This window comes from Argopecten irradians, chromosome 12, assembly GCF_041381155.1.
Source record: "Argopecten irradians isolate NY chromosome 12, Ai_NY, whole genome shotgun sequence".
Lineage (NCBI taxonomy): Eukaryota > Metazoa > Mollusca > Bivalvia > Pectinida > Pectinidae > Argopecten > Argopecten irradians.
The window spans coordinates 13,664,664-13,689,607 of record NC_091145.1 but is presented as its reverse complement, the minus strand read 5'-3'; the positions used below and the strand labels follow the sequence as shown (position 1 = coordinate 13,689,607).

The 24,944-nt window shown below is 33.1% G+C and overlaps 1 protein-coding gene across 1 annotated transcript; it reads right to left on the bottom strand.

The window, feature by feature from the left end:
• Positions 1-454: 454 nt before the first annotated feature.
• Positions 455-5,625, bottom strand: LOC138304812 (putative ankyrin repeat protein RBE_0220). Its single transcript, XM_069245113.1, has 3 exons — positions 5,303-5,625; positions 2,620-2,843; positions 455-2,316 (listed from the first exon to the last, which is right to left on the bottom strand). The coding sequence occupies exons 1-3, from the start codon at positions 5,623-5,625 to the stop codon at positions 2,009-2,011; spliced, it is 855 nt and encodes a 284-aa protein (XP_069101214.1). The 3' UTR covers positions 455-2,008.
• Positions 5,626-24,944: the final 19,319 nt, after the last annotated feature.

The following is a 24,944-nucleotide window of genomic DNA, read 5'->3' as shown; positions in this document are numbered from 1 at the left end:
CGTTAATCCAGTCATTATTATTTTTGGTGAAGCACCACCCTTAAGACATTGAAGAACGAAACAGATGCATCGTGATACTCTTACTATTTGTAAACGTGTTAAAACATGAGGCAACATTTGTGTGATGCAGCCTAATTATAGCAGTTATCTGATTTTGTTTATGTATATATTTTTAAATACAGTAAACCTCGTTAATTCAATGTCGACTAAGCCACTGAAATATATTGAGTTATCCGAGTATTCGATTACGAGTGGTAAGTTTGTTGAGGACCAATAATAAGCACTTAGTGTGTTCGAGGTGCATGAAGTTGACTTGATGAGGTTCGACTGTACTGTAATCCTGTTTGATCGTTTGTCTAGAAAACTAACCCAATTTAGGAAGGGCAACTAACGTTCGCCGTGTATTCATCAAATTCATAAAACCACTATGGTAAAAAATAACAAAACACAAAAATCAGTTTTAACCATAAGAAAGGTTTATGTCATTTCAAACAAATCATGATGAATCATTCAAAAGCATATACACTGTTTCACATCTACACTGATCAATAACTAAGACATGTATCCTTTAACAAAGGATTCAATAATGAAACAATAGTATTACATACAACATTGATAAACTTAACAACTTCTAACAAATCACCACTCTTTTTGGAGGTGTGAAATAGCACTGAAAGCACATCGGTCAATATCATGTAAAAATTACGAACGGATACAGAGACTTCATTAGTGCCTTAGCTGATTCATGTCTCGAAAGATCAGAAACTAATGCTTCGTAAGTGTTTCTGAAAAGATTCTTCTTTTTATGTTTTTTTTTCTATATGAAAAATTAAATAATGCAAGGAATGTTTTCCCAGACGTATAATAATTATCCAAAAGAAAACAAAAAAAAACAAGAAATAACTTTTTTTCAAAAAATGTTGGTAAAATATCACGAAGCTTTTAACTTAGATTTATTTGTAAGCATCACGTGTAAACAAACGTCAATTGTAAATTAAGATAAAACATACTTGGGCAGGATAAGGCACTTACAGATAGTCTATACTTGTTTCTTAGAAGTTATCACAGATAAATGCTAGATATAAATAAGATAGTCATCTATCTCAATTAGCCCGACGTCTGTGTATAGGAGACATAGGCGAGACTAGATCCACAACATCATATATATATATATATAACGTACCGACTCATACCATCTCCATTCAACCGTGTCGGTAACAGCAGAGTAAACAACATCATACACCGGCCTTGACGTCATTCGCTTTCTCTCAGGTACGTTCAATGTATACATGATTAAGTTAAATATCCGTGTCAATCTGACCTTCGTGATTAATGTGGGTTTGAAACCCATGTCAATCAAATAAAACTTTCCAAAAAGTCTATAGGAAGTATTTTAGTAATTTCCACGCGATAACGAGAATCTATTATATGACCAATTTTCAAGTATACACTGGGAAGTGTTTTTCAGTCTATTTTATGTCCTATTTGATTAAGAGAATATGCTACCTATATAGTTATTCTATAAGAGTCATATATGTCTTTTACAATAAAATATCAATATATATCACTATATAGATTACAGTATCAACAACAATAAAACTCAAAACTTACACTGCTAAATAGAAATTCAGCGTAAAATATTTTTTAGATATCTTTTGTGATCTAGATTTCAAGAAATAGAACATATGTTGTTATTGATAGATGAACAACATTTAAAGTCATGTTTTCATTTCAGTACTCTGGAATTATAGTTACTATTTCTCTCAAGACAAGTATCTTAACAATGTATTAACATCGTAAAACTATGTTTCATATATACAGATATCAACTGTCCAATGGAGATTCAAACATAATCACGTAACATAAGTAAAAGACACAAAAATGTTCTTCCTCAACACGATGAAGTATCCTATAAGAACAAAGCGGAGTTGTTGGGTGTATAACACAATGCCCATAGTCATATTTGTTCGGATTTCTGATCACTGTGGATACGAACCACACACCTACGTCATTGTTCTAACGTAACAATATTGTTGTATGACAATTGACATTTTTCTGAGCAGGACGTAGATAAATCGTTTAAATCGTTCCTGAGAAACTGACATACAGAATTAGAATACCCTTCATTGGCACATGTCATAGTCCGGTTAGAGGGCTTGTAGGACACATTTGCTCTTGGCGTATAATTGTCCAATCTACTATCTTCATGAACGCGAGAATTTGGGTTTTGCTTTTCTGGTTTTGGAATTGAACGTTGGCATACTGTCGTATTACTAGCGGGAACACTCTGTCTTGTAGCAAGGTCTTTTTTGTGAACTGAAATAAACAAACACAATTGTAAATGACATGCCTAAATCCACAAAATGTACACTTTTTTGGTACATTCAAAAACAAATTTGAGAGAAGCAGGCATGACCTAATAAGCCCGTCTCTTTATTAGCATTTGGTTTGAAATGAATATTTATTTGAAGAACCCAGAAAAAGAAAAAAAAAAAAACATGAAACACAAAAAAAAAAATGAAAAAATTAAGAATAAATATATTTAAAGTTAAATGAATGAACGCAAATTCGTTTTAATATCGAATACGTATGTTAATTAAATGTGGATTTTACACTTACCTATTTCAGAGACTGCGTGTAGATAGGTTGCAATCTTATTGTGCCCTGAATTATTCGCTAAATCCATAGCTGTCTGCCCTTTATTGTTACGTAAGTGAATGTCGGCCCCTCCCTCAACAAGAAGTTGTACAACTGTAGAGAAACCCCGATAGGCTGCTAGATGGCATGCGGTATTCCCAGAGCTTGTCTTGCAATTCACATCAGCATTCAACTTCAGCAGAAGTCTGTAATAAAATTGAAAAAAAATACGTCAATATCTCTGTATTCAGTATTCTGTGAGTTTGCCTTATTTCGTTACTTTTTGGTTGAAAATTATCTTCTACTTTCATGTAAACGGACGCTGTGCAAATTTGAGCTAACGTTATTACATAATTATCTCTGAATGTATTCTTTATTTTTTTTATTTAATTTTCTTTTCTCTATTTTTTTCTGTTTTGTTTGTTTGCTGAAGGGTGTTACCTAAGCTTCAAAACATTATGTCGATAAACACGCACGCCCCTGTTTTAAGTGGTAAGGATGTATTTACTCTTGAAAATGTTGTAACGGATGAATTGTTTATATGAGAGGGTACACCGACACCCACGCCTGGTGGTATATCATCACTCTTGATGTTAACTCTCATCTGTTGCACAATTGTTCAAAGTATCAAATGTTATTAACATACCATTAGCTCTATTATAAATTATAGATAAATTAAATTCATGTTTGCAATTTATTCACTGTCGATACGTAAATGTAAGATATTGTTACAGAACGCTTTAGAATGTATGTCTAGTTTTATGTACGATCCATCACGCTATTGACGTCAGAACTCTGCACTCGCCGACCGCCAGAATTCCCTAGCAGCTTATATGACGACATCAAAATGAAATGCACCAAAACATTCAGCTGCACAATGCATCAGTTTTTGTCTTTGTTATTCATATTATTGTTTTAACGAATACTTATTGTTTATGCCGTCATGCACAGATGGATAGATATTGACATTCCAAAACGATGAATGGTTACGTGCAAGAAATCAAATATTATCGACTTAAATTATTCATATACAATATAAACAGAGACAGGTAATTGAATAGAAAAAATAACTTTGATTAATTTTTGCATCAGCTTTCCTGGATTTATGACCGATGGTGACCTTTTATACTGTAAGTTATATAGAACATGAAATGTATGTCACAGGACTTCCGCTTACAATATCCAGCAAATTTCCAGACGAATGGCCATTTACACGGAAGGATGATCGTTAATAACCTCACTAGGTGACATCTATATGTCATAAATACCTACATAACTGCCTGTCCTTATGCTAATGCTATATACTGTATGATAGCCACTGGTATTGCTAGTAGGCACGCGCTTTCATTCTTATTTGTCGCGTGTGAGTTTATTAGTGTTTGAAGCTAATGAGTCTAATTAATTATGCCATATCATTAACCATACTTGTGGTTTTATGGTAAACCATAACAAAAGCCCAAATATTTCAATTTCAACATCATTTAAATCAATGTATGCTTCAATTTGATATAATACATGCATTGTCTTAAGAAGTTCTTTTTAGAACATTTATTTTATGTTCTATTTATTAGTTTATCACTGGTAACATAATTAAAATATCAAATTTACATGTTATTAGAAAACACTGACTTAAGTTGATTTAGGCGTATTTTTTGTCATAGATAAAGGATTAAATATAAAGGATTAGTATCTTTCCCATATATGGTATTGATGAGCATCATTTCATACTTAGACATTTTTTTCTCATTTTTGAATGTCTAGTAAAAGCATTCACAGACATTACAAATAAATCTCACTTATATTCATTGTAACTTTTCTTGATCACAAGCAAACCTCCGATATCGGACAGTTCAGGATGTACATTTATTTCTATTGGACTTAGATAAGAATGAATCCCCTTTATCCCCTATGTCAATACCTAACATTAGTTGACTTCCTATCGCTATCTACCCTCTAGCACGTTCATGATATCACACTGACCCCGTTTTTATTTATCATGATCAGATGACCATCCGATGTCACGCTTAAACATACTAAAGGATGTTTAAATGAACGCCTTTTGGGTGAAAAAATATTTGCTATGATCTTATCAATTTGAATTTTATTTCAAAGACCTTTCAACGAAAAACAATAAAATGTATAGCTGATGATAATACATAGCTGTGAGGTTACTTTGCAATTTACATTTATTTTGAACTACAATGTGTTGTATCGAAACATAACAGGCATTGACATATTATTTTTCATGCATCGAGTAATGCCAATGCCTATATAGTTGGACATCGTTTAGGTTTTAATAGATATTTTCATAAAATAAACTTATAGATCAGAAAGCGTTATGTGAAACAGACAATCTATTGTTGATTTAATATATAAATTTAATACGAGTTAAACTTACATTTTAACGGTTTGTATCAGTAAAAAGAAAATTAAGTTACGTCTGTTTTCTATTTTAGCTTTAGAATAACCTCATTATTTATATTCAATATTTTAAGAGACGGAGATGAACTATTTTCAGTTCAATTGAGCTGAAATTGTTAACTCAAACTTTATTGAATCTGATAATCAAACAAAAAATAATTAAATTTAGATAAACAATGAATATAAGTACTATTAAAGAATAAATAATGACATAATCAAAATTATAAAAGGAAATTAATCTCACCTTACAATTTGGATATGGTTATTATCTGAGGCTGCTGAAAGAGGGGTTGCCCCCCATTCAGTCCTGGTACTGGTGTTGGCTCCCTGAAGAAGCAGCAACTGAAGTATATCCAAGAATCCAAGACTGCATGCCCAGTAGAGGGCAGTTCCATCCCGACGACATGTTTGAGCGTCAATATTAGGGTAAGTGTTATGCTGCAACATCTTCTTTGCTGTTTTTACATCACCATTTCTGATGGCATCTATGAGACTGATCGCCATATCGCTGAATGTGTTAAAATGACGGCCATTCAAGATATCATACGGTTTATAAGTATCGCACATGTGCTGTTTTCAATAATATATATATAGTGCTCGAATCTGATTGGTCGAAGAGAAAAGCCAACCATATCGCGATTCATCATTGCGGACGGAGTAGCATTATAATTATGTATAGTCTTCCGGATGTAGTACATTCAGGACTGTTGGGTTTTAGTGGATTTATCCAGATGTTGAATGTTAGCCATATGTTGTCCAGTTTATTTATTCTGGCGATGTACACCAGCTATTTGGATGGTTTCCCACTGATGGCGTCATTTCAATTTAAAAGTAGGTCGAAACAGCACACGTTGTTTTTGTTCTCGTGATATTGTGTCATTGTTTCGATGGGACTTTGTCGTTTATGTATTGTTTAAAAATAAAATTTGATAATGTAATACAAAACGATAAGGATTTATGCTCTAACGTATAGTAATAACAGTATATGATAGCCCTGGTCATACCTATGTATTACACATACACCAATATGCTGTACATACAATGTGTTTAACATTGACACCTGCTCTATCTATATAACACATACGTAGCTAAAACAAAACAAGTGAATAAGATAAACATTTAAATATACCGTACTGCAAACATCATATCTTTAAAACCAAAATTTAATACTAACAAAGACATATTTGTAAAGAAAATGTTGGAGTTTAAGCTAACCATGCTTTCTGTAGGTACACACATACACACAACTATTTACACTCTTGTTCAGCCAACTGCGTCATAGAAACCATCGATCTTTCATTGGCCAGGTCGACTTCCTCTCAAAATTAGTTAATATGCAAGAGCTAATTCATTGAAACGAGCCCACTGGAGGGTAAACAATGTTATTTTGTACGAAGGTTTAAAGAATTCACGCCCATTTTTTTTTTCTAGAATATGAATGTAAAATGTGTATGAATAAGATGAATGAGGTTTATATGTTAATGTCTGTGTGCACATAGTGGGTAGTGTAAATTAATGTACCTAACAACAATGGTGTTTATTGGGAATTTTATCAAGGATGTTTAATTTGCTATCGGTGGTGTAGGCAAAGAGGGGTTTTATTCGGCGGTGGACATTTCATGGGATTCGTAATTTAAGAAAAAAATCTAAGATAAGATAAAAAATATTTTGAGTTTCATAATCATTTTAAAGTATTAAATCCTTATAGGTATACACATCACGGAACATAAAAATCCCAGCTGATATTGTTTGAATTGTTTTGAACAGGATAATGAGATAATTTACAAAGCAGTACAAGATAATCTTGTCGGATTTTGTTCAGAACTTATTCAATTGTAATTGCAATTATTATCAAAGTCTGAAATCTTTATAATTTAATAATGAGCAAAATGTTTGAAATGGTATCAATATCTAAATGAATACGTAATAAATGTGCATAATCAATGCATATGTTAATAATTCATATACCAAACCAAAAAGGATTCCCTACGCTGATTCATTGAATAACATCTACAAAATGTAAATATTTGTTGTAAATTACTTTTATGTCTTGTCAACCACCAGTGAGATAATGCTCACTTTGTGTCCAAATTTAATAACAGTTAATATTCTAGCAACTACATAGTCATTAATATGAAAATTTCAACTTTTATATTTAGGTCACTACCTTTTTCAATTTATAGTGGCTAAGAGAGTGTTAATATAATAACTGTATGAAGATTTTATTACCAATTCTGCTTCAAGAGTTAACATAACCCTACTATGAGATTATTGGAGGAAAACCTAAATAAAATGTTGTACAGAGACGGATGGGGAAAAAAATCCGGAAAAAGTGCTTTATCTGTTCCATTAACATTACCCGTAATACATCATCAAGACAAATCCAGTTTATAACATAATCTAACACGACAATAATGGCTGTGTTCTTGTAATTCTGATTAAATGCAGTAATTTATTTATAGAATTAAATTAAACATATGTTAATTCGGACATCATAACATTTGATAATTACTTTGAAAGCACTTAGTTACTACAGCTGGTTAATGAGTGAAAAGTTCAATTTTCGACTCTACCTAAAACATTTAAAAAAAAACTTCCTGTGCAACTATTCTGCATTTGCATAATACGACTGAAGGCAAGACCTGAAAGGGCGCAATCAATTGTTTCAGTTGCCAGATGTTTCGGTAACTATTAGTTATGCAATGTTAAAAAGTGCAATTTATGGAAATAACGTAGCCGATTTTTTTTGTTTTCATGTGTTTCTTATTCATATATTCACACTCTCTCCCTGTTCCAAATCCCAATTGGAGAAGAAAGAAGTTTTATTTTGGTCAACTGATAGTATTGGAAGGTTGTCCAAATCAATTGAACGCTTGCAAATAAAGAGATGTAGCACTGAACATGAGCTTCTGCCCGATGAAGATTATGTTCGTCAGATCATAAGAGCGTTTGAACCGCTCGATTATATAATGAGTTACTTCAAAGCATTCATTTACATAGGGTAAAAAATGGCGGCCGCAAACTGAAGCTGTCTGTATGTATGATTGAATTGTGAAGATTGTTTTTCCCTTATATTTTCATGTATGTATTACCTTAGAAGTGCTTCGAAGAGTTATCTGCTTTGTGGAGAGGTACTGATTGTGACGTCATATTTTTGTGAGAGTAACGTTATACGTTTAAGAGAAAACGACATGAGTTTCGCTTTCAAAATAATGAAAGCACAATGTATACTTGTACGAAAGGGATGCATCTCTGTATGATGCAAAGACGGAATATTAGATGCGGCATATCAAATCAATTTTGACACAAATTTTATATTGCAACTTGCTTCAAATTTGGCGATTCTCATCTAAACATCCTATTAGCTATTTGATCTATGTCAAAATGAGACTGAAAACTCATAAGTGTATATCCTTTATACTAGTGTGTAAATTGGGTCATTCCATTCAGGATATATTAAATTTTAGATCATGTTTATTAATTCATGGTAAAGTGAATTGTTTTCCGGTAACATCTAGATCCGCATGGTAGTATGATGGTGTCGGCTTCTAGCTGTTAGCACTTCCGAAACCCCGGATGTTGGATCCTATTCTATTTCTCTTCAAGTAGTATTTCAATTTGGTGTTTCAAATGACGAGGCTACCTGTATGTCCAGCATTACATAAATGACTGTCTCTTTTTGCGTTTAAAACACACTATTTTAGAACTTCTTCGGCAATACGTTCTCTAAAAAATCAATGGCAGACGTTTTGTTAAATCACAGATATAGATATGTTTTAGCGTTTTTTTTTTGCTAGAAAGGCTTGATCTTAGGATGCAATTATTTCAAATGAGTCTATCAATGATTTGTGAGAGGTATGAGATAATATTCAGAGTTTTATAGACAGCAACCTCTCTTTCTTTGCTTCAACGACCATATCTAATATAACATGTGCCAACCACAGTGTATGTAGCGACTTGTGTGTGCTTGGGAGACAAGTGTTTATGATCTGCTGGATATTACTGTTTTACTATCTGCGGTAATAGCTGATGTGATGATATGCGGCTTTTTGATGGCGGTCAGTGGTTTTACAGGTGTTAGGACAGATCTATGGTCCATAAAACCATTATGGTGTGGTTACAGTCTGATAGTGGTAGTTTTTGTTATCTTAGCCTTCATAGAAAGGACAGAAGAATATTGATATCGACCGACATATGAAATATAATAAAATGATCGAGAGATCCCAGTTGGTATTGGTGCCCGTCATAAAATTTCAGTTCATGGAAAGATGGACATTTCCATGTTTTTGTCATCATTAACTTTTTCTTTTGAAATATTCAATAGGCTTAGGGAAAATTGAATATGAACAACACGGCTCCTAATTATAAGGTAATGGACGGAAGAACGTACGGACGAAAGGCGATCTAAATACTAGACCACTGTTGTAAGTTATATAGTAATTATTTCAAAGACGTTGGCTTCATCTCATGTCGTCCGTTAATAGTTTCATAATATCTTAGATATTTGCGTGTCTACACAGTGGACACATGTACTTGGTATACAACAATTCATCATCAGCGCTTCTTATGCGAAAGCGCGATAGATTTCGTAGTCATAATGCGTGTACAGAACATTAATCAAGTTTGAACTTATATCGCTAGGTGAATTAAAGGAATTCCCAATGAAATTATTTTATCGACCTCGAAACTTTCTCACAGCATTCATCACTCCGTATATATCGAAACGTTGTTTCAATTATATCATTAGACAGTGTAATTCGTAGTTAAGATAATGAGATATTTCAAGAGGGATTCTTTTTAGAAAATTTCCTTCTAATCTCGTACAATATCAGTTTTGATTAGAACGGACGAAAATGTTTTTTTTTTAATTTTTTTAATGCTTATGCAGTAATTGTAATCAAGGTCTAGACTAGATATCTCCACCAACTTATCATTAATTCAGAACGAGTGTCGGTAAGCCACAAATATTGAAATACCTAATCCGTCAAAACCAAGTCATAGAACTGTTTAGTGAAATGGAATCAACAGTTGTGACTGACAGCATAAGAACACATGCACTGACAGCTACATATCATACTGGCAAGGTATGTTGGTGAACAACACTAGAATGATAACCTTTTAGCACTAAGGAAGGCTAATGCAAAATTTATCTGCGAACTTAATGTACTTAAAACGTCTTGATATAAAAGTGAGAAAGAAATCGACAAGGAAGGAAAGGCAATATTAACAAAACGTCTAAATTCCCCATACCATTCACCTAAATCATTAATTCCAAATAATATAATGTATAATTAGGATTTTGTCACGACTGAGTGTGAGTCAACATGAAATTTGTCTATTGTTTTGGTCTGTACTACTGTATGTATGAATATGATCTAGATCTCGGATCTCACATCATTAAGTAAACACAGAAATATGTTTCTAGCAATGAAACATGATTCTGAATCATGAAATGAGCGACCCGACGAAAGGTCTTCATCCTACACCATTGTGATAAACAATGGTTTTCATATCAACTAGATTAAAGACACAACACATACACTATAACATCGAAGTGTAAAGGCTGACTCTAACACTATTTACACATCACTGATAGGGGTTTATCTTTAGGTAGTCGATAATGCAATAACTGTTCATGGGGTGTAAGTTTCTGGTGTTTCTGACATAAATTCTATACCCAGAAATGAAACTCTGCTGGTGGTTCACAAAAATAGGGTTATATTTACTTACGGGCATTGTTTTCCATGCAAAGTGTCATTATAAATCAATCCTTATTGTCAACATATCACGAAAGGACTGGTTTCACGCCACTGTGAGAAATAACAGAAAATAAGAAAAAAGATCGTTGTAATTAAAATATGTGAAATGAATTGAAGTGTTGTATTTATTTTTTGTATATCCGTGTTATCGATAGAATCGTTTGATTAACTGTAAATGTTTAGTCATGGCAATTGCCATGGCAACAGCCGCAACCCATCAGAATTTTCAACCATACTATCGACTGTTCAATCAAATGATATTTTTCTGTATAGGGACGTACATGAGAAATATATATTTCATTTTCATATTTAATTTCATATCTTTCATATAACGAGAATACGTTCAATGTAAATATAATCCTCGATTGTCACATTTTGAAATGCACTGGTGTGTAACAAATTTTCGGTGTTCTAGCTTATCCATTGGTGCGCTATTATGGTGCACTAAAGCGCACCATTTGATATGCTACCATCACCCCATATATGTAACACAAGAATGCACGTGACATATATAACAACCAAAGCAGTATTATAAATCAAACCTTTTCTAGAAAAAGGATTAAAACAATATGGACCAAAGCCAATCATAATTGTGTTTATTTCTTTTAAAGCAATATTCCTCTTCACAATTCTTGGTTTGGGATCTTCATTGTATAGATTGCATAATTCTGGTATGCAGGATTTAGAAACAAGATCAAAGACATATAACAATGCACAGATGCAATTAAGGCTGAAAGTTGTACAATAATTGTTTCCATTCACTATTAGATACCGAGGATAAAATATGGAATCAAGTCCTTCATTCCTGGTAGCAGGAAAAGACAGCACGTACTTGAGCTCACTTTCCCTGCTCTTACAAGAGGCCCGTAATTATTTGAAAAAATATTTTTCTTTATCTGCATAATATCATCATTAAATATATTTAATAATAATATGAATGTTTATAATATGAATGTTTAAGAAAAGGACCAGGATCTAAAAGACCTTGGTGTATATCTACCCCATTGGACATTATTTCTACCACTAGAAGCTAAACCACATATTGGATTTCTGCCTATAAACTATTCATAGTGAATGTTAACAAAGATGTTAAGGCAGTTGGTCCAGGTATTCTCATACATGTAGGTACCAGGTAACAAAAGTCACTGATATATACCATTAAATAAAAAAAAGATAAATGTTCCAAAAACCAAATAAAACACTAATTTTGAAATTTAAATAAATTTAATAGTTAATAAACCAAATCCTAATTGGCCTCGGGATCTTAACTCGATCAGGATGTTTCTGACCGATAATCGCTTATTTAGTCTTTATCATCAAGATCTCTGTGGTTTTGTAAACACTTGGCAGCCCTCCTAGTGACTTTCGAAAAGTCATCGAACTGCGATGTTACATTGTTACAGTGTTAACTATTGGCTGTTTCTGTTTCGACGGTAAGATATGCTAGCTCATATCCGTAGGTGATAATATACCAATAGACTATTGGTTAGTTTCTAAGGTCCACATATCTAGACACTTAACATTCTCAAACTTAGACCGTTCGTATATTTGTTATACTTTTATAACTATACATTACACATAGAAGTTTAATATAAAAACATAAAAAAAATAGCATAAATGTAATATGTCAATTACATATATCCAGGAAACCATGTATGCAAAGTGAAGTGATTATCCTAATCATGGATACAGGGGAAATAAAAATGTTTGGCTCGCTTGATATTTTGCCAAACGGCTGACGATATATATATATATATTTATTTATTTCTGACCGTAGATAATGCGTTGAAAATCCTTTATCAATACATTGTAACAAAAATGTTGATGAATTATCCTAATGATTTATTCATATATTCATATAGTTGTCAACAAAACCAAAATTATATACAAAATTATATACAAACAGTAGTTTTTATGCATTTTCAGTTAAACACGAACTTTATCGGCCTGAGTATTAAATACATATACATGTATGTATCTAAGCCTTGAAAAGTGTCGAAAATAAACTTTAATTGCAGTTTGATAATATAATCAGTCATGCCCTACAGGATTAATTATTATCTACCAGGAAGCCGCATACCGACAACGTTATCGAGGCTTAATCTAGGCCCGAGTTCCACGAACTTTTTCAACTTAAGATTCCTCATAAAAAAAGCATTACAGGTGTTATAATAACGAACATTTCTGAAGTTCAGGAACCTTCTTTAAAGGGACAATTCGCTGAAGGAAACCAAGAAGCAAATTTTTACAGCAAACTATTGTTTGATCTTCATTATGCAAAATGAAACAAAATATAGACGACAAATTCCACGTAATTGTTTAGAATCCTAAATTCCTGATCGAATAGATATATGTAATTGAGAAGGTCGGATACAACGCTATACCGATAACCGAGCCGGACTCCCTAAGGTTCCCAAATGCAACAAATAACAACCTGTGAGTTGCTAAATGCCTTTCTTGTAAAAGCAAATTACTTTCCGCGCATTATCATACATCTAAAAAGGTAAAATATTCTACTGTAAGAGTGACTGGAGGACTTTAGGACAAAAATACTTTATTCCACTGTCCGGTCTACAATGTGGTCCACCGGTGTGTAATGGCGGTAGAGGACACTTAATAATAGTGGAACATGTTTATTTTCTAGGGAAATCGAAATTTCAATGCACCCCTGACTAAATTGTCCCTTTTACTGATGTAGTTCTTTGTTATGAAATACTAAAGTATTTACGTTCATAAATTCCAATATTATATAATAAGTTAAAACATTGTTTTAAATTAAAGGGACAATTCAATCTAAGAGTACATTAAAATTTGCACATATATCGGAAACAAACTAGTTTTAATAGAAATTAGATTAATTGGTTTTACTGTGATATGCCAGATAAGGCCACTATAGTGAAATATATGTGAAATTTTCAAACTCACTTACTGTCCGCCATTACACATACATGTAGTGGTCGGAAGTCCTGTATGCCGAACCCTGGCCCTTGCCAGTATAGTAAAGAATTTTTTGTCTATTACTACTTAAACCGCTCTTATAGTAGTGTGTTTGCCTTATTAGATGCATGTTTTTGTCTAAAAATAATTCATCAACTCCGCAGTGGTTATGTATTGCATTAGTTTAACGTGCGTGACTTTGGCTCGGGTATGGCTACAGCGTACCTGTTGTACCTGCTTAATCGTATTGATCAACGATTTGGAATGTCAACGGTATCAATCAAAATACTTAATAATGTCGTGGAATTTGTCAATGTTTCTTGTTATATGTTTCATAAGGTATATAAAACAATACATGTATGTCATATTTTGCTTCGTGGTTATGTAACAGAATTAGCCTCATTGAATTGTCCCTTTAAGTATGTTAAGTGAAACCGAGTACATGTCTTGTCAATAGGTTGGTAGGTTTTTCAAAGAATACTTAGTTTTCCTCTACCAGTTTATATGAAAAGGTTTATTAGTTTAACGTCCTATTAACAGCAAGGGTCATGTAAGGACGTGCCAGGTTTGTTGATTGAGGAAAGCCGGAGTACCCGTAGAAAAACCACCGACCAGCGGTCAGCACCTGGCAACTGCCTCATATGCGATTCGAACTCGCGACCTAGAGGTGCAGAGCTTGCGGTGATATGTCGAGACATCATAACCACTCGGCGAACGCGGCCCCTTTTATATGAAACATTTAATTGAATAGAACAAATTATAGTAAAATAATGAATAAGATATATCTTACTTTAATGTGGGCGTTATATATCACATGGGTGAAAATCTATTGAACAATGAAATATGTACACATATGTTAATGGGACAATTCACTCAGGCTAATTCTTTTATATAACCAAGAAGCAAAATATGGCATAAATGTATTGTTCTTCATTTCTTATGAAACATAAAACACAAAATATTGAAAAATTCTACGTCATTGTTTAGTATTTTAATTGATACCTTTGTAATTACAAATCGTTGATCAATACGACTAATTAGATACAATATGTACCATGTACCCATACCCTAGCCAAAGTCACGCACGTTAAACAAATGAACTACATAACCACTGAGGAGGTGATAGAATGTTTTTTTGGGAAGACAGTTCACCTAAAAGGGTAAACACACTACTGTCAGAACGATTTGAGCAGTTCTAGACAAAAGATGCATTACTCTACGAGCTAGGGACAGGGTTCGGCATATAAGATGTTCGACCACAATATGTAATGGCGGACAGCGAGTGAGTTTGAACATTTCAAACGTATTTCACCACCATAGGCTTTTCTAGCATATCACAGTAAAACCGACTGATCTAATTTCCATAAGAGCTAGTTTTTCCGATATATGTATAAAATTTAATGTTCTCTTAGACTGGATTGTCCCTTTAAGTGTAATCAACCTGACCACACGAGGTGTTATGTTCTATTAGATAGGGGGATATAGTTTTCTGTCAATGTATACAGTACTTTTTTTTCTTGCACAAAAAGTTAAAAAGGAAAGTGATAGTATTTATAATTGATAGACTAATATCAAGCCATTACTTAATTTACAGTAGTTGTTTCCTCGTAGATAAGTATAAGGAAACACTTTCTTTAGTGGAACAAATGGTCCATTTAAATATAATGCAAGCTTCTGGGATATTAGCAGGAAAAGAAAATTTAAAAAAAAATCAATCAATTCTTTACTCTATACCCTAAAACAATTAAGTACAGATGTTTCTTTTTAGGTTTTCAATTTGAACAGAAAACACTAAAAGTATTAAAAAACAGTGTTAAGCTAATTTGTTCACACTTTCTTATACGAGTATAAAAGAGCTAGTGTAGGTTTTAATTCAGATAATTTTTCACACAATATATATAATTTCATCTCATTTATTCAAACGACAGCTAAAACAGTTGGCATCGTTATATCAAAATGATTTTTTTCTGCATTTTTAATTGTGTATGGCGGAGGTCCATAATGAATTGGATGCCGCATACCCTTCCGGAACATCTGGTTCTAAATTTTAAACACAATGAAAAATCTCAGCAGGTTTCTATTTTTGTGTATTTGCCATTGTTTGATTTATGTTGATGATTGTTATCATCTCGGTCCTACCTATTGTCTATCTTATTATACAAGTCTCTCGATTTCATTTCTAATTCAGCAATAATAATTAACATATTTAATTCAAATAACAGCAAATGACATTATTCTAATGCTGAAGTTCAAATATCATTGTTATAATAACATGGCGATTGTCAAGCACCTAAACTGCTGCACAAATCTGTATTAATATGCGTACATGTGTACTGTCTTATAAACTTCCTCAATTTACAACAAAGTAAGGGGAATACGCTGATACTAATCACCGAACACGACCCACTTAATTCTGGTCTGGAATGTACCAACACGAGCAGTTGTAGATAATATGCTAATTAGGCTGTTCTATTTACTGTATCGGGATGTTGTTGTAGGATCAAGTAAAATATTATTTGAAATATTTTAAGGAACGAATGATGCATCAAATTTTCCATAACCTAATTGGCCCATACATCAAAATTTTAATCTAAATTAGAGGAAAATATTTGTTATGATAACCTGTTAAGCTTTATCATTAGATTAGTCATTAAAACAGAATATGGCAATATAGACTGATTCATTGCGTCAATGAGAAGCTAATGAATACGTTCATTTTAAAGTCTACGTCATACTGAATAATATGAAGTTTTTCGTTTGAGCAGCTTTATACAAAATGTAATGATGGATGCTCTGTTACGTTATATATAATTTTGTCATAGTTTTCCTGGTATATATTGTTGCACTAAAACACGTATATGATGTATATTGATAATAGTTTCACTTTATATATATATATATATACCATAATTGATGGAGCATCTTTTAGAAAGATAGTGATAAAACATCTTCACCATTCGGCCATTACGGATTTTGAAGTTAGAAAATATGTAATTTGACCAGTCCAGATTCGGAGAAGTAGTGGTAGAATTGAATACACTCTAATCACTCGACAAAAAGTTTTATGGGCAGTGGTAAAATTTTAGACACCTAATCCAATCAGCCGTCGCTACTCAAAGGTGGAGCACTTAATGTAAAATATTAGACTATAAACCACTAAACTAATTCAGTCCATTCTATTTGGGGGAAAATTAATTTTAAAATCTGTATCTCTTGAAACAAATGTAGAGTTCAACAGGCTGTTGTTTTTTTTACCTAGCGTGTGTTTTTTTTATTGTTCAAAGTTATTGTCTTTTGTATTTTTATCTGCCAATACAGCAGAAAGTCGCAATGTGAAGGTTATATACGGACCTCGTCAGCCCATCCATTGGTGTCAGGTCTTTCAATATGATGCATGACTTTAAAGCTACCTGCGCACATCATCAAATGCTGACTTCCACTTTATGACAAATTAACATCATTCATTATCATAATTAACAGCTAATATGATTTAAAGCTCGCGAAGAATTAAGTTCCAACTTCCTTGCCCCGAGGCACATACGTGGTATGATCGATTATGTAATAAGTTTTTATCTTGAACAAAACAAAACGCGATGCAGTTGATAATAGCATACCAAGGAGGGATGTTTAATTATCGTATTGCCATAAGATAAATATTATTTCTGATGACAGAATGCATCAAATGTTTGCTAAAATATTTATCATATTAAAACGGCAATATTAAATATATGTGCCGCCAATCCCGTGTTGTCAACATTGAAATTGATGAGGCTAAAATAGCAATGTACTGGAAGAACATGTAATTCTTACGTGTCAGTACAGCCTTGTAGGACTGAGAAGCGAAAATATATAAATAAACATACAAGAGCAGCTTTAAGAATATTGACAAAACATTACTTTTAGCAGTACTGCCAAAAATCATTATACGTACATCTTAGTGAAGCGAAATGAGTACCATGAAGCCAAATTGTGGTATACACTTTCATTTCAAATTTTTACAGTGTTATTTGTAATTGGTAAGTGATTTATACAGGAAAGTTTACATCTATATAATATAAACATACATATAAGGCATAAAAAACAGAATATAATTTCTGTGTTGTAACTAACGTTTATAAGGCATCTGAAGCCATTTGAATGATTTTCACGGCTTAATTCATCAAACCTTGTGGTTTTCAATAGATTAATGAAAAAAACAACCTAAAATTTTCACCCAGGTACGGCACATATAACTTTAATACTTTATATAATGCATGTATAAGAGTTAGCAACAGATGTATTTCTAGATTACATTTAGATATGTTATATAACATATTTGTATGAGTAATACGTTACTGTAAAGTACCCATAAAACAACTTATTTTCACGGCGACGTCATTTCGATTTTTCACACAAACACAATGAATTCTCTACGACGATTGAGTTTCTCGATCGAGACCCCGTAAGGTTACATTTACTCTACTTCAAACGTATTTGCGGTAATTCATTGGTCATGCAAGGACGGCCTCCCATGTATGCGGTGTGTTGCGTGTATGTTGTGCGAGGTGCGTGTTTTGGGAGACTGTTGTATATTCATGTTTTGGACAGAACCCAGAGCCTTCCTCACAGGGGCGAACGCTACGCTCAATGGACGTACACAAAACGACAAACGATTGCATCATCACTGTAGACAATTTAAAAATAATATGTTTTTTTGTACATTCCGTGCATCATATTATATAAACTTATAAAGAATAATAATGTATTATAATTGTTGTGCATGACAAACTATTTTATTCATCACTGTATACAGCAGTTGGAGCATCTGAATAGACGTAATTCGCGTGTACTCAAACTTCAGATGATTCGGAGTCACCTGATGAGAGAGTTATGTATAACACTTCCTTGTGATGGCGGCTTCAGAACGGATGTTCATGTGTTTGGTTACATATACACGAACCCACAGGATGTCCACACATACTATATCTCGTTTCATACAATGCCATTTTTCCGTGAATTCCAAGGAATGAAAATGTCGAGATCCGTGTCGGATAAGGAAGTGAGGTGTGTTAGGTTTGATGCGCACATTGCTATTTTACCAGTTTTATCGGACGGGTCGTTTTGCAGCACGTAGAGAACAACTCCATATCCAGTAGAACCCATTAAATGGCAAAGAGGATATAGCAAAATACTAGCTAACTAGAAATAAAACCCGAGTTAGGGGTCACCTACCCAATATCGCGAGTTTTCTTCGGTCCGGTTTCCTCCCACTCGAAAATCCCTCGCGCGCTTTCATCCGGGCCATCGAAAGTAATTTGTACGGGTTGTATAACTTGTTTCGTAATCGATGTAAAATAAATAAAGTCTATATATAAACAACAGAGCCATGGTCAAATGTTTTCATTGTCCTTATCCAATGGTTATATTCCAATATTGAAAATCTAAAGTATTCTTCAATATCCCAATGTAGATGTATTTCAGAACGCCAAATCATATAATTTTTTAATAAAGTTATACCCATATAGAATGCAATCCAGCGGCTTGCAAGTTTGTTTGTTTGTTTAGTTTTACGTCCTATTAACAGCCAGGGTCATGTAAGGACGTGCCAGGTTTGTTGGTGGAGGAAAGCCGGAGTACCCGGAGAAAAACCACCGGTCAGCGGTCAGTACCTGGCAACTGCCCCACATGGGATTCGAACCCGCATCCCGAGGTGGAGGGCTTGTGGTAATATGTCGGGATATCTTAACCACTCGGCAATCCAGCGGCTTGCAAGGAGATTGGCTTAAGTAATTTTGTATGTATACTAATTTTCAACATAGGAGAAAGCATTAATTCTAATTTATTATTATGATACTGATAAGAAATAGAAATGTCATTGGTTAGCAACTGATTGGTATTTAAGGAAACGCCAATATCAAATGACAAAGGTTAACAGGACCTAACACACGGGCTAATTATAATTAACTTAAACAAAACTACATGCTGCGAAGAGAACTTATACTCAACATCTACTAAAATTTACTTAATGAATAATAAAGTGCAATAGGGTTTTTTTTCCATTCCGGTAGCACGCAAGTTCGCACAAAAAATGCGCATTGCATCATTACGTCACGACGTCGGTCAGAGCGATGCACCATACATGTTAAACATATCACTACACTAACGGGAGTTATAGGAGAATTATGACCTCATAAATTCCATTTTTTGTTGGTAATGTTATGTAGTGTCAGTCCCGAAATGGAAATATTGAATTATTAATAACAAGATCGAATGTATATACTTTGAGGACAGTTTGTAATTTTATGTAATGATATTGATACACAAACAGTATAAATTGTATATAATTGTTGAGTAACAATTTAATTATATAAAGCATAGTTTTCTTCAACCCGAAGATAATGTTTAGAGATAATATGGCATATCTTATTACATATACTTAAAAAACCTACCATAATATTGAATTCCATGCATCAAAATAAGATACGGAAATATCTAATTATACGTCCTTAAAGACCAACCAACCACAGGATCATATTAAATATTCAGTATAGTTAAAGGACACATCTATCAAGCGAAGTTAGGCCATTGACATTACTCAGCCTTTGAGGTAAGATCGTTCTTGAACATATGCAGATAAATTCAACATTTGCAAAATCATCCTTTATTAGAACTCTTTATTTGATTAATTGGGATGTAGACATATTTAAGCTTCATGAGAACTTCTTGCTATAATGGTTTGTAAATGATCCATCACGATCACTCTAGGATACTGGTTTTCCTTTTGTAAATTGGTTTTAGTTCCTGATATATCAACGTTTAACGATACCATCACAATGGATGTGACGTTGTCATGATTTGATAATCATGAATAATTTCCAAATCCTGGAGCATTGGGTCTTTTCCATTTTCTTATTTTAATATTTTGACATTTTGGCATGATATTCCACCATTTGAATAAAGCGCTTATATTATCATTGTTTTTGTAGTTTCAGAAGGAAGAAACAGCGTCTGGTATATACCAATTTTTATCTATAGTAAAACATTTTATTATTTAGTATCATAATCTGCTGTTCAAAAATTAATATTCCTGCTGTAGCATGGAGTACAAATAGTTTTATTTCACATATCATAAGTACCAACGTCACAAACATTTTTTTTTATTTAAACAAAATAATCATTTATACAATGAATCATGAAAATGTACAAGATAAGTAAACGAATAGTTTAAAAGAATAATGACAAATATTAGTAAGCTGTGATAGTAATCGCATGGTTATATGGATAATCTACATTTTATACTTAAAAAATATTAATCTTAAAAATCTTCAAAGATGACGTCTAGGGTTTATCAAACCTGCCGTTAACCTCATTAAAAGACAATAATTGTAAAATATATATCAGTAACAATAATTTATATCACTCCGTTTTGATTAATTGATTAATAAATGCATGCAGCTGTTCTCCTGGAGCATGTCATCTTTAGGATAATATTTCATAACAGATGAAGACATAGTGATCCGTTTGTGCATCTATGACAGAGTGTTCTGTTCTGTATGGACACATCAAAGACACCGATGTCCTATATTGTGCCGCCTATTATGTCGTGTGTGATTGGTTTATCGATAGCCGTATCCCGGGGAATCCTCTAAGGGGAACTTAATAGATACACTTGTATTAAGGTTAAGTTTACATCCGAGTATATTAACCACAAAAACGATGCAGAGATTATTTATTGGCTAAAACGACCCTTAGTCTGGTACTTCAAATCATTGCTGATAATACGTGATGTCTGGTTTTTAAAGAGTCAAAATTGTCATATATATATGATTAGTTTATCAAAGGAAGTGATCAGAAAATATAATAGTAATAATTAGTAATATAATTGGTTATACATGAACAACAAACCACGAGACACTGCTGTCCTATTTTATCCCCTATCTGCCTGTGTCAATTATGATTGGTGTATCGATAGCCGTACTCCGAGGGGAGTCCATAACGGAGGACTTAAAACACTTGTTGTCTATAGTTCTAATGTGTGAAGTACAGATCAAAGGTCACATATACATCCGAGAACTTTAACCACAGAGATGATAAAAAATTGATAAGTTAATATCATCTCTGCTTTCCAAATGTTAATGTTATTATCCCCTGTTTGTAAACTGGTGATGTTATATAAACCTGTAAATTACTTTTATGGTACAGCACAGAATGCATCATCGAGCTACCTTAGGTATTACTTTGACTCGTAAATTGTTGTGTAATCCGTAAAAGTTGACAAATGTGCGAAAAAAACGTGTATTTTAGGAATAAAAAAATCACAGGGTTCGGAGCATATTTCTTTACCAAATAACCATGGTATTTTGTTTACTAGTATTTATAGCAGATACTACGAACATAAGATATCACTGGTGAGTTGTAAATTGCTGTTTAGTCTGTGAAATTTGACAAAACATTGGGAAATGTATAATTCAGGTAAATAAAATCCGGAACATATATCTGGCACAAAATAAACTTGTCGTGGTGTTATTGGTATACATAGCCATAGGCAGATACCACGAACGTTTGCTTGACCGCATTTAATACTTAAATTTATCAAAGTTACATATTCTTTATGTTTCTTAATGGAACCTAGTAGAAACTTGTTTAACTATGTTGACAATCACAGCTCTCTTACACATTCAAGTGCACCATTTCTATTTTTCATCCATCAAACATGGGAAATCGCCGACCAACATCTTTCCAAGTGACATACGTGTAATATCTGGTCATCTTATATTTCTGAAACACAAAACTTAAAACAATTGTTAACTGTTTACACTCATGTTCGTGGCTGCAGATGCAGCAAACTAAGGTTCGGTACAATATTTACCTGTTACAGATGATGGGAGATTTGAGCGAAATCATGTCCATTTTCTGCCTTCTGATCTATCAGAGTTACTTTTCTTAGATTTGCTCCGACAGTTCTGACGGAAGACAACAAACGGAAATAACTCTGATAAATTAGAATGACAAAATAGAGGATGTTCTTCGTTTCTTGGTGAATCACAGTTTAATTTCATCGATTGGATGGAAACTGATATTTTTCACCAGTATAAAGTTACCATCTCACTTTATGAAGACTAGACCAACTGATATCAGTACATATATCAATCAGTCGCCATTCCACTGCTTACTAATTTAGTTCCACATATAACAAGATAATCTAATGCAACTTAGTGATGATCCAACAATTAAGAATAAAAAAATCAAGAAGAATGATGCACATAATACAAAATGTAGTACTATATTTTGATTTGATATTTCAAAAAAGGTATTCCCGCCAAAACGATATTTTTTACTATAAATGCTATGTTCTGATTGGTCAGTATTGAACGAAAATATTAAGTGATTAAAGATTAATACTACTTTCAACAAATAATTTTTATATTTCACTCAGAAATATATAATAAATAAATACCTTTAATGATCAATTTTACACATTCCAGAAAAAATGCATTGAAGTGAACTAAATAGATAATATCTTGTGTATTTTGTTGCGTTTGTCTAACCGCGTTGACACTTTATGCAAAGTGTAATCAATGTATTCATTCCTAAAATACACAAGGATGCGGAAATGTGTAATTAAATTGAACTCTTCTCCATAGGAAACGGATACAGGAAGTCACTGACAGCGCATAGACATACATATAACAAGATTCAATGCATTTATTAGAACATCAAGTCATCGGCAACGTGAAAGTTAATACACTTCATCATAACGGTTTCTTTTCCACATTCCACCACTCTTAAGTTCATCAGTAATATCATAAACAATGAATGCACTGGAGTCGACGATATCAGTAAAACTCTCAATTCTGTCTCACTAAAAGCTGGGAATAATTCCTTATCGTTTAATGCATTTGATGTTTTTTAATTACAGTAATATTTTCATATCATTTAAAAAGATAATTGTGTGTTTGTGCGGTACTATCAACCATATGCTTAACCTGACTTTACGTATTCCGTCATTGCATATTACATAATTATCTTCAAATACGCAAAGGTATTGGTCGTGACATCATTATATTGTGTGTACGAAAGCTATGTCGTTATCTCTTCAGGAAAACGACGTTATGCTCACAAAAACGTGACGTAACAATCAAATCTACTCTCGACATCATATAATTCTGTAATATAAAAATACCCAATACATTGCGCTTCTTTATATATAGCTGCCAGTCGCTTCTCATTTGAAAGTTATTACTCGATCCTGATTTGACATAGTAGCAAGGTGGATTCCGTCGGGTGAATAGTAACTCTACTTCTTCCAGAGGCGAGCTTCATTCTTTACTATATATCGCACTTGTAGAATTTAAAATCAAGACCGAGGGTAGTCTTCGGTCATTAATTATTTTACGCGAGATATGCTATGATTTTTCTCTAGTTACACTGGCTAATACAAGACCATGTGTTGTTCGATATTTAGCATATCGACTCGGTCTTTCCATTTTTAATTAACATATACATGAGATGATAATTTTGACATTTATTAAATGAACTGCATATCAAATAAAAAATTATGGACTTTGGTTTCGGTCCATGGTGTGATGGTAGAATTAAATAATGACCGAAGGCGTAGCCCGAGGTTAAGCCCTCGGTCATTATTTTATTATATCAAGACAGTATAACACCATATGGACCGAAACAAAGGCCGAAAATTAATAAATATAATCTAGACATTTGTACTCATGCGAATAGGTGAGATCATGGCAGCATTAACGAATTCAAATCTTCTACAGGTCATATATATTCGAAGATTACTGTGCCTGAATAATGCATGTAGATATTCTATACGTAATCCCCCACTTATCCGGTGCATTTGGCACGTGACACGTTTTGCATATATCACTTCCTTAATAAGTCCATCGTGACGTCATGGTACGGAAAATCACCTAATGAACGTTAGGATCTGAACATTACGACTGAATTTTCAGCCCAAGTTGATAATGCAGACCGTACCAACGGGAGGTTTATACTGTGATAAATGTACATATGCATCCTGGTACACATGTAATTTATATATTAAACACATGTAATGAAATATCATATCAAATGACTGTTAATTATGTTTATTGCATTTTTACAAGAGAAAATATTTATTTGAATTTCTGGTACATATGAAATTAAGTTAAAAATTTATGTGCATGCAGTCAATTATTATGATCACATCTA

Bases quoted from the DNA above. Each gene is read 5' to 3' on its own strand.
- LOC138304812 (XM_069245113.1), bottom strand. From the start codon at position 5,625: ATGTGCGATACTTATAAACCGTATGATATCTTGAATGGCCGTCATTTT. The intron at 2,844-5,302 runs GTGAGATTAATT...ATTTTATTACAG, and splicing joins AACCATATCCAAATTGTAAG to ACTTCTGCTGAAGTTGAATG. The intron at 2,317-2,619 runs GTAAGTGTAAAA...TGTTTATTTCAG, and splicing joins ACACGCAGTCTCTGAAATAG to TTCACAAAAAAGACCTTGCT.